Source organism: Aquila chrysaetos, unplaced genomic scaffold, assembly GCF_900496995.4.
Source record: "Aquila chrysaetos chrysaetos unplaced genomic scaffold, bAquChr1.4, whole genome shotgun sequence".
Lineage (NCBI taxonomy): Eukaryota > Metazoa > Chordata > Aves > Accipitriformes > Accipitridae > Aquila > Aquila chrysaetos.
In genome coordinates this window covers 769,523-781,430 of record NW_024470381.1, presented here as the reverse complement: position 1 = coordinate 781,430, position 11,908 = coordinate 769,523, and the positions used below count along the sequence as shown (strand labels likewise).

The 11,908-nt window shown below is 40.4% G+C and overlaps 1 protein-coding gene across 4 annotated transcripts in view; it reads right to left on the bottom strand.

Moving 5' to 3' along the window:
• Window positions 1-578: 578 nt before the first annotated feature.
• The window catches only part of LOC115337661 (leucine-rich repeat and fibronectin type III domain-containing protein 1-like protein), a 75,093-nt gene continuing 63,763 nt past the window's right edge, over window positions 579-11,908 (bottom strand). For 3 of the 4 annotated variants that reach the window (XM_030006017.2, XM_041121751.1, XM_030006018.2), the window contains one exon: window positions 579-2,497. In XM_030006017.2, the coding sequence (XP_029861877.1) occupies window positions 1,987-2,497 (511 nt within the window). In that variant the 3' untranslated portion in view covers window positions 579-1,986. Of the gene's footprint in view, window positions 2,498-11,628; window positions 11,752-11,908 lie in introns of all 4 variants that reach the window. The other variant, XR_003922209.1, reaches the window with a different exon arrangement.

The window sequence follows — 11,908 nt, the reverse complement described above, 5'->3', positions numbered from 1 at the left end:
GTTAAATTTGCTCGCTGGAAGAGGTGGGGATTACAAGAGCATTTCAAATCAGTGACCATGGGCAAGTTCAGGAGGTTGTACCTTAGGAGTGCCAGTGATGAGTCTGCAGCCCTGGAAGGCAGACAGAAGCCAGAGGAAAATCCAGGAAAGCATGGACACAGTCATCATCATCTCCATAACAAGAAGCATCCATTTGCACAGTTGCACATATAGCTTTTTTTTTTTTTTTAAGAAAACTAACATGAGTGTAGCTGCATAGTCTTACCTCACTGTCACAAATATGCCTGATAACAGAATCCCTTCAAATTACTTTTTCCTCCATTTATGGTTGAGTATCAAAACAGAACATAGGCCTCAGCAAATCTGTGCATCACAGAAACATCAAAAAATGCCTTGTACTTCGGCAGTTTACAAGACTAACTCTATTAAAATATAGTACTTAATTGCTGTGTAGTTAAACAGCCTTTGGCTGTCTGCCAGGTAACTTTTCTTGGTCCATTCTTTCATATCCAAACAGGAGAAATATTTTGAGTCTGTTAAAGGGACAATCTTAGGAAAAATACTTCTCTTTCTGTTAATTGCCAAGTTGTGACACAATCACCTTAAAAGACACAAGCCAGTCCCTCAGCTTGCAAGCCTCTCCTGTCAATTGCTTTCACATTCCATTTCTTGAGGTTTAATAAATAAAAGGTATTCGTGTTTTCTCTTGTTTTGCTTTCAAAGCCAAATATCAAAACAACGCAAAAAAAAAAAAAAAACACCAACCAATGAGGATGGCAGAGGGGACATTTTGTTTAGTTGAGGTCACCGGCTCCTCTTAGGCTTTGTAAAAGTTATTTCAAAACCTAAACTTCGGGCCCACCTTGATCTGACAGTATCCCTTGAAACAAAAGGAACATTTCATTATTCAATATGATGCATTAAAATTACTTGACCAGACACATTCACATAATTCATCTATCAGCCACTTACATTACACTTCATGCATTATTACAGAAATAAGAGACTGATATAAAAGCCATCTGAAGATGCAGTGTCACAGTGAGATAGTGCAATGTGCCTCAGGACACAGAAGCTTTAATCTGTGGGTCCTCAATCAACAACTTTACCAACAAAAAAGAAAAAAAAAAATCTTCACCAGTATGCTTTCAGAGGGGGAGATTATGGCATGGTTTTCAGCATAGCAAAAACGTGCACAGTGAAACACATCTAATTTCAATCGGTTTGTGACAATTTAGAAAAGACAAAACCAGGTCATCTTCCTGCCCAAACAAAGGTAAATCTGACTACCAAGAACAAGAGGAGGTTTCTCAAAGGCACAGTCTCAACAGATAACAGCTGTTACAAAGCAAACAATATGAGTTCGTATTTCTGTGCCACTGAAAAATTGAGAGAATATGCTAAAGTACTTAAAGTACTTCAATTTTCTGTCTCCTTTTTTTAAGAGTGTATATATATTATTTTTTTTTTCTCCTGTGGGCAACCTCTGCTAATTTTACTTCTTTTGTGAGCAGCACACATACAACATACCTATGGCAAAAATAACTCAGTATTGAGAAACTAGTAACTTAGAACAAATCATTCCTTGAAGAGATGAGTAGTTTAAGCTGCTAAGTGACTCTGCCATGAGAAAGGAAGTCTGAGGATCCTGAGAGTACAATTTTGCTGCTGGTTGGTAACCAAATGAAAAAATAGTGCATTTCACCAAAGTCAAACCTAGTAGAATTTAGCTATGCTGCTGCCTTGATACCAGAGGTGTATGCTATAAAAGAACCAGTAAAAAAATCTTGTAAATCACACACTTATATTTAATACATTGAAACAAAATAGTTAAGAATGCAAGAACTGTATACAGATTAAGAAAATATTTTTTAAACCATCTGATCTTAAAAATAGACAATAGTAGTGAAGCTTAAAATACAACCACTCACATTAAAATGTTTCAAGCAATACCACCTTGGTGTGTCCTGTTCCATCAAATGGCCATTAAGATAACGGATCAGTTGTTAAAAAGGTTGTGTTGGTTGGAGTCACTTTTTCACAATCCAAATCTACAACAGTTTTTCCTTTGATGGAAGAGCCCGAGCATTCCTGGTGCAAACTTTCCCACCTCTCTGCAAGTTTAGAAGTGGATCGAGCCATCGAGCCACTTTGGCTTCCATTGGTTTGAGAGCAGACATTATTAACTTTAGTAGTTTTATTTTTGTGGTGGTTGTTGTAGACTTTATATTTCATGAGGAGGATGAAGATGAAAACAAGAACTGAAGCCACAATGATACCCCCAATAATGATGATCATGGTTCCTCCAAGAAACTGCGCGTGAAGGGATCGGCACTGTTTGTATTCTTCCTGGGTTGTAAACTGCACGCATCCGATCACTCTGGTTGCGGTCAAAGATGTCAATCCGTCATCATAAACAGCAAGAACACAGAGGTTGTACTCGCGTCCTGCAACCAGATCAGTCAAGAAGATGTATTTACTAGCAGCTGGAATCATCCTGGAAGAGAAAATGAGTACAGTAAACATCCAAGTTGATCGAGCCTAAGGAGAGCTCTTTTGACTATCAATGCCACTGTGAGGAAACTAACAGAGCAGAAGATGAGCACGGCAACCGGACCAAGCAGCAAAAATCCAGCATTCCCTAGGTTTCTCAGTAGATATGGAAGATACAGATTTTAGTGATGGCAATATCTTTACCTTGGCTATTTCAAACAAACATGGACTAGAGTGCACACGCTTGCCAATGGCCAGAGGAGAAGTCATGCTTGATCTATTGTTTTGATCTGCATTATCTTAAATTTCCACAGTTTCAGCATAAAAGGGCATAACATGCCCTATGCAGAATGGAATATAGTCAGCCTTTCAAAAAAACATAAAGGAACCGAAGCAACATACTTAAGGACTTAAATGGCAGAAAAGGATAAAACTAAACACTGTAAAATGTATTTTAGTAATTTTATATACACAGGAAGCACATTTTGAAGATTGAGGGAAAAAGGCAAAATCAAACCTGTGGTCTACAGATTAACCTTATTTCCATCTTCTAACAGCTCTGTGATGCTCAGTGTCTCATAATCAGGTGACTGGTAAGAACAATCAGAGCAAAGCATATGCACTTGCAACTAAGTGGTATCTTCTGTAGCCCAATAACAGCATCTACTGAATTCCTTACCTTGATGCAACCCTACCGTTGAGATTGTTCTATGTCAGTTCCAAATATTCCCTTACCACAAAGTAGCACTGGTACTAAATCAACATATGAGAAGGGTCCCAAAAGAAGAGTATATGCTATGTTACAAATTCCCACAGACCCCAGTCATGAGCGTACGAATCACATTATCTCATTGCAGACCAGCTCTCCATATGTTTGGCTCAGATTCCTCACTGGAGTAAAGTAGCACTGTTGCAGAGGAATCGGTGAAACTACATCCATTTATAGTGGGTGGGCACGTGGCCTTCTCCTGGCCACAAAGGTGGTGGTGGTGAAGACTAACCACTTGTCATACGGTCTTTTCCAAGTAGTCATCCGTGGGACTAAGGACTCTACAATGATTAGACTGGAAAGAAAGAAGAGCTACACCTTCAGAAGACCATTCTCCAAACACATGGCTGCTACCACTTCATTTATAACAACTGAATTTCTGTGACTATGAAAAACCCAAATCACTCCCTTGTCAATGTACATGCGCCATCACAGATTCATAGAAACATCAAAGGAGGAGACCCCCAGAGATCTCTAGCCCAGCTTCCCATGCAGAGCAGTATCACAAACAGTAGATCAGGTCAACCACGCTTCTGCCTAGCCAACACTTGAAAACCTTCCATGAGCTCTCTAGGCATCATTCCAGCATTAAACTACCCTCCTAGTAGATATTTTTCCCCAAATGTCCGATTTGAATTTCCCAAACCACAACTCATAACCATTGCCCCAGCCTTAATTTATAACAGCAGCTTCACAACCTCCAAAGAATGTGACCACATGCTGGGTTTTAAGGCTAATGACATTTTTACTGCAGGAAAAAACAGGGTTTGAGAGGAAACTACACAAAGATTCATTTGTCAAATTGAAACACCCAAACAACTCCTAGCGTGTACATAATGAGATATTTAATCCAACATTAATGTAGGAGGAAATGTGCAAAGCTAACAACTGCTTCAGACCAGCAGAACAAGCCCTTGAAATTCCTCATGGCCACTGTTACTCATTCAGAGTGCAGGCAATGCAGAATGAGGTCTCCCAGTTGCAATCATTAACAACAGACTCCTCCCTTCTCTGCCCTGCAAGCGTTACTTTATGGAACAAGCCTTTTGTCGTGATTTTTGCTCTGCAGTTATACATCTCCTATACCGGCTGACCACTAAATCCTCAAAGTACGTCGTGCTCCTTGCTCTTTCCTGTCTTCCACAAATTAATTCAGTGGTGTCATTACATAACATTACACCATGTCAAAGAAAACACCGAGGTTGTGTTGTCTCACTGGACTAGGACTCCGGAAAGCAATTCATCAATCCTTTGCTTTTCCAGGTACAACGTTTGGTAGTGTGTAGACGGTGATTCTCCCACACTCACCACGTGAACGTGGCCCTCGATGCTCAGGTGTGGCTAGTGCTTCGCAGAGCACCACTCGGTTGGCTTGACATTCGCCTTCCTAAAACATATACCATTATCAATTATCAGACAAATATCTAATTAACTTTTCAGTCTTCTGTTCAGCCACATTTCACAGTGACCAGACATGACGAGAACACCGTGGCTCAGACTGGACTGCTTTCCTCCCTCAGTTCAAACACCAAGTTACACTGAAACTAAGCAGAAGATTCTTGCTTGTGATACAAAGGGATGTGACTGAGAAGATGGAGAATTTAGTTGCTTGTCTTCAAACACTAAAAGGCTTTGAAATCAGTCATGCCTCTCAGGAAAATACTGCTGGCAACTACATCCAACCATGGCACAAAGTCTAAAATCACTTGACATCAACAAAACCGTCATCGAACCTCAGGGCACAATATGTAAAAAATTGAGGGATGTCATAGATAACCCCTGCAGAAGAGGACACCATTTAAAAGACCAGCTAAGCAACAGGAATAGAAAGGAAACACCAGACAGAAAGCATCTTTCTAGTCTTTAGGAGCCTGCCCATCTGTGAGAGGGAGGTGTCATTGCAAAAATTATGCAAAGTACAGTTTTCTAGCTTAATGTCCATATTATTTGCCTTATTCAGCAGCCTTTAATGCTCACTTCTTCTTTCAAACAACTTTCTGCATTGCCTTATTGTCAGGATTATTCAATGAAGAGTTCTGTATTGAAATTTGACTAATTTCCATGGAAAGCTATGTACAGAATATGCTGTATTACAGTGTGCCCAGCTATTGCTGAAATACTTTTATAGTAGCTGTCACCCAAAAGAGGAGGTTCTAAACCTTTCTGATCTCCTGTGCAAATCTTCTGTACAAATGTTCAATAAGACCAAATATATATTTGATTTCTATCAGCTTTTCTGGTAATACAAGGCTATTTTCAGCTCCATGAATAAGGAGAAGCATGTAGTCTTGATAAGGTTTCTTCACTGGCTAAGCAGTTATTCACAGACATGTCTCCTGGGAAAGGTAGCTATTTTGGCATATTTAGGAAGTTTCAAGGAAACCTCTACAAATGAGTAAGGACAGCTCACAACTGAGTAGGCAATCTGCCTACAGCCATGTCAGTAGTTAACCTCTGCATGTTTTCTCGCTTATGCCTGCAGAGCATTTACTTCTGCAGTAGAGTATAGTCTTCCCTATACGGTATTTACTTTATTTCAGTAATGCTATAAATGATTGAATAGCGGTTAAATTCAATCAGCTTGACAAATTAGCACAAGCTTGAGTATAGTGGTTGTAACAAAGGCAGGTCTTTAGTGCCAGGCTGTGGTGAATGGCGAGGACTTGTAGGAAAGGCCAGAAAACATGTGGGTAGATACTGGGAGCAAGCTATCATCTGAAAGCTTTATCATTCTACCAGAACCCATAGACTACAGTTTAGAGAATGGCATCTTCAGAACAAAGATCTCCATTAGCACTTAGTTTGACCCAATACCAGTTTAAGCACCATTAACTAGGTTGTAGGTTTGTTACAAAACATACTCGGGATGCCATATGACCCTTGATGACCCCAAGTGACTGGGATATAGGAGCACTGTGATTCTAAGTGGGGTAAAGCTTATCAACCTCTCAGCGGAATTATTCAATCTGAAACTAAGAGCTTACAGCAATCAAAGTCATTTACTTAAATAATTAGTTTGCATGAAAGACATTTCGCAATAGCAATACAGAAACCCAAAACCCATGTCTGCCAGGAGATTCTCAAATCTCCAGGGATGCAAAAACCTTTTACTTGGTTATTCTTTTGGGGTTTTTTTGGTCTTTTTTTAATTCTTCAAGAAATGTTATTATGTTGTTTCACAGTTACTACCCATCAGTTTTTTCTCAAAAAGCCCTCTTCATTTACATTAGAGTTTCATCAGGAGCTCGCTTCCCATTACCTATAAAAGCTGCCAAAACTGTGGTTTTTAGACACAATTCCGTCAAATCTTTTTTTTTTTTGTAGCTGAAAGTATACTACCTTTTCTCTTACGTCTCTAATGTCACAGACTCTCCATGTTGGCCCACAAGCACCATCTTTCAAATGGATCAATAGCAGAACAGTAACTGTCAGATTTAAATGAAGAGTGCTAACGTAACTGGTTTAAGAGCACTAACATCTATAAACCATAATCCGTGCCAGCGTTTCCCCTGCCATCTGTAGTCAGCCAGTAACAAGTAAAGCCCTTTGGTGAAAAATCAACTGTAAAATCTGCTCACAAAACATCATTTTGTGAGATTGGAAATATTTCCTAGCAACGTTGTCAACAACAACAAAATAAACTGAGCAGCTTGAAATCGAGATGGAGTCTTTTGTTTGGACTCTAATTGATCAATGATGCTGCCCATAGGAAAGTATAATACTGTGGCCAGAGTGCCTCAAATTAACCACTTTTACTTTGTCCAACCCCCAATCCAACGCCACCATTTTGAAGGTTTGAAAAACAGAATTTCTTTTCTACCATTTCAACTGTTGAATTGGGAAGGGAAGGATGGGGATGAAAGGAAGGGATGGGGAATTTGACGTGTGGGAGGGACCCCAGTGACAAGAGGTCTTTTTGAACTGATTCTGTCAACAAACTCCTGAGCACCCAATTTACTCAGCTGATTAAAGGGATTAAAAAGCAATCAGTACAGAGTCTGTTTTTTTTCACAGAAACACCCACTGAGACCCAAATATGATCTATGACATCTGTGGAGGTAAAAACAACAACCAGCACCACCATCCTAAGACAGGATAAAATCCTAGACCGTTACTGAACCCAGGCTGCTGGCTGCATTTTTCAAAAGAATTATTTTCACATGGTTCATGCTACAGTCTGGAAACGAAATGACCGTGCACCAGAAGATACAGACAGTTATGAAGCATTGATGGCAGGTTTCTTATTTATTGAGCTTTCACACAAATCATGCCAAAATTTTTGATAGAAGAAATGACAGCAATTGATTCTTATTCATACTATTCTTAAAAAAACCCCATACTTCTGCATCAACAGTACAAAAGGAAACAGGGATGTTTTCCCCCTCCAAAAAAAGCACAGCATCTTAAATGCTTGGGAAACAAGACATTGATATTTCACATTTGAATGATCTCTCCATAACGCAACAACTACCATCCATCATTTGCATCTGCAGGGTCTTATTTTGATAAACCATGATGCAGCTCCAGCAGCGATCAGGTGGGCAGCCTCGTTAACAAAGATCACGGGGGCATGGGAAAGAGGGGAATGAAAATGGAGAAGTGACCTCTGTGGTTTGAGGAAACCAACTTCGTAAGGGTAATCCTGATTAACTCAGCACGCAGTCAACTATGAGAATGTAAGGTTTTTCCTCAGAAAGGGAAACCTGAAGAAGAGGTTTCCAAGGAGAAACTCCTTGAAGATGCCTGGAAACTGCCATGACAACTGCTACGTTGCAAGATAAGGAAAAAAGATACCAAAATTAAAGCCAAAGAGTGACAAGTCACGTGATATTTACAGATGTCAGATGGCTCCCGTATTTCTGGACTTCCATTGGTATATCCTCCTTTTTGAGGAATGACTGCTGGCTAGGTGAAGAAATGCAAACATGACCATTTGTCCAAGATTTCCTCCTGACAAACAGCCACCGCTCATGTGCAGGCTTGCTGGATAACCATAGCAATCCTGATGTACTCCAAAATCACTACAGTTACTGCACGTGCGCGCAGCAACTCCACCGGTTGAGAGGCATGTTGCACCCCCTGCAAACCTGAGTCCATCCCTACGGTGCACGTGCAGGGTCCAGTGTGTCAAGGGCACCCAGAAAGGAAACACAAAGTCTTACGGCACATGCCTGACCAATGAGGAGCTATAAAACCTCTTTCAAACTTCACTCTTTGAAATCTAGCACGGTCCTGAGGCTTTCCATTGCACTGCACTGAACTAATTTAAGAATTTTTGAGCAGATGTAGCATGGCTGATTCCAACTGCTTTTCACACAACAGATGTAATCATTGCTATATTGATCTGGCAATATATCACCTTTTCCCCAAGAGTGACAGCTCTGCCCTTTAAACAACAGTACTTTGTACTCCATCTTAAAAATGGTCTGCCTCTCAATTTCTAAGTTTTTCTCTCAACAGAGAAAACAAGGACATATTATCAACAGTTTTATGCAATATATAGTCTCTCAATTATCTATAGAGAAGCATCACTATTAAATACTCATCTTCTAATTTATAGCATGTAGTTGCAGCTAATTAAAGTTAGATGATCACTAGCTATTAAAGATTAAATTCAATGCTTAGGAGACTGTTGCCTTTGATGTTATGAGATCCGGCTTCTAATTGACTAGGACATCAATCAGATTGTTATGAAGCATTAGTAATCTGCTGCTTATATCAACTGCGGTAAAAATTGAAGTTTATCCAGCCTAGCTCAGAAATACAAAATCACTTTTTTTTTTTTTTTTAATTTGCTGGCCATTTGAGGAAGCACCAGCAGACAGAATAGGAGCACCTGCAGTTCCCTTCAGGGCATTTTGAGCATCAGTTGCTGCCCCACTTCTCTCTTGCACACCAAGCAAGGCTACAAGAGAGAGGTGGCCCAGGGTCCCGTGGAGATGAGCCTTTTATCCCATAACCTAACGCAAGGAGTCATCTTCATAAAGATACATATGAACTCTATCAGCATACAGAAGAGGAGCATTTTCATCTATACGTATACACAAACATGTGTGTGCATCATGACAAAGCAGCAATAAAATAGCATGGCTTCTCTCCCAGATTAATTTAGTGGGCATGGTTGATGGTTGGACTCGATGATCTTGAAGGTCTTTTCCAACCTAAATGATTCTATGATTCTAATTATTGCTTTCTAAAGCTTGTATAATATTCATCACTACTATTTTAGTATCGAAAGGTCAGTTCTGCTGATATCTCTTCCCCGAGACTAGCACTAGAAACCTGGGCAGGACACTTGAGCAATGACAGTTAAACTAAAATTATAGCATTGTGAAGTCCAAATTGCGCAGGAACTGTAATCAGCATCAAGACTGTAAGCTGTTTAAAGAATACAGATCCGTTTATATCTCAGAGAAGGAAAAGCTGCACAAAGTGGCTATTACGATTCTTGATTCACTCTATACATGGCTGTACAACAACAGTTTCCGACCTTTCTTCTGAAAACAAACAAGGCGCTTACTTTCAATACTGATGCTTTCCACAAATTGCTACCTGCACCTTAATTTACCAATTCTGGATTGTTGCTACTCATCTTGCCAGATGCTTCACTCTGATGCAATTTTCTTTCTCCATAGCTAATGTCTGCTTTCAGTTTTGCTAACCCCTGTCCCGAGATGGGTCAGCGTGATAGTTTCCATTTCACAGAAAGTGAGAAGTTAAGTGACTCACCTGAGGCAACAGTAACTGGCAGAGTCAGAAGCACAACTCCTATTTTCCTTTCCACATTCACCACTGGGAAAAACGCTGTGTGGCCATGTGTTGTGAATCTCCCAAACTGGGAACAACAAGGAGCAATTATGGTGCACTTATGTGCAAGTGTACACAGGCAGTGTAACCATATGCAGGGCACGTATGTTATTCTCACATACACCAACGGATAGTTTGATTGCAGTCCAAAGGGAAAATTAGGAAGAATATCGTCTCCCTCCCTTCACCTCCATAGGCTCCTAGCACGGGCACAGATGAACATGCACTTACCCACACTTACCTATCCAGAGGGAGAAGGAAATGGAAAGGTGAGGAAAAATAAAGGAGTCAAAGGAGCAACTTAAATTCGCAAGATAAAGCAAAGTTGCCATAGCAACTGCTCTTCCCATGGTACCGCTCAACTTGACAGAAGCGACAGGTTTCTGATGCATCCTGCACCGCTTAATACTTTTTCCACGCAGCAAGCTATTGCCTGCCAGAAATAAATTACACAGTGTCCTCTAGGTAGAAGGAAGCTTTTCACCTTCTGTAAAACTCCTTTGGCAGCACTGAAGCACAGCCACTGCTGGGTATGCTACTGCACATCTATTTACATCTTCATATATCAACAGACTGACTCCGTGAAAGAGATGTTTGTATACCTTACCAGAAACACGGAGTCTGAGACGCATCTTGACCATGCAAAGGGTCAGCAAACAAATCGGAGGGCTCCTGTTTCTCCAGTGCACATTAACGCGCTCACCTTAAAAAACTCCGACATCTATAGCATAACTTGAAGTAGCAGTTGTTCAGATAACTGCAAATGCAGAATTGCTGCCCAATTACCATTCCTCTCACTTTAGCACAAAACTTCCTTTAAGGATCTATATTTGATGATTACTCACTGTGGGAACTGAATGAGAACGCACACATTTTCATCTTTGAGACGCTCATTATACTACAGTCTATTACATTGTATTATTTGAAATCACTGCTCTGTGATTTGAAGCATCAAGTATTTTATGGTTTTGTTACCAACCTGAGCCTTTTGGTTAACAGGAATCTGGGCTGAGAAAGGGGCATGGAAATATAGTATTCTTCCCCATTTCTTCTTTAGGAATGAGGCCATTCAGCAGCAGCAGTAGTATTCAAGTCTATAGATTTATTAACAAGCTACCACGCTAGTCACTCATTTATTTTTAGAGACTTTGGGAAGTTTAAAACTCATCGAGAATGAATTGCTGCAACTGTATGAAGGCTGCCAAGTCGGCTGAGCAGCTGTTATGGCAAAGGATGAAAAATCCCATTAAACTCCTCTATTAAACTACTGGCCATGCCTGCGATGCACCCACCAGCTCTTGCTTCTCACTTTGCTTGCTTCACTTCACTTTCTAGTGGAAGAATTGAATAAAATCCCTTTAGAAACCCCAGTCACAGCTATTGAGACATCTCCACATTTCCCTTCTTTCGCAACTTTGCACTTCTCTCAAACAGCAATGTCACAAACGTTCTCACAGCTGACAATTAAATGAGGCTTCATCTTCCAGCCGGTTCCTCACCATCCCTGTCAGATCCCAACAAGGCATCCTCCCACCCCCTCTTAAGAGACCCTTGCTTACCCTGAGTCCTCCTGCTTCCTTTCTAGCTTGTAGCCGTGACAACGGGAGGATGGATGGCATCCTTCCTCAAAGAGACTCTGGGGATGGGCATTTTAACATGAGACTTCTGAAAATCCCAAGTGACTGTAAAGTGAAACATCTGTTTCAAGGACTTCATGCAATTTTCATACACAGTTCTTTTTTTTTTTTTTTTTACAAGAATTTGCTTGCAATGGTAGGCATTTGAAATAGGAATTGCAGCAGAACAACTATCCTACATTCCTTTCCTTAGGAGACTGCT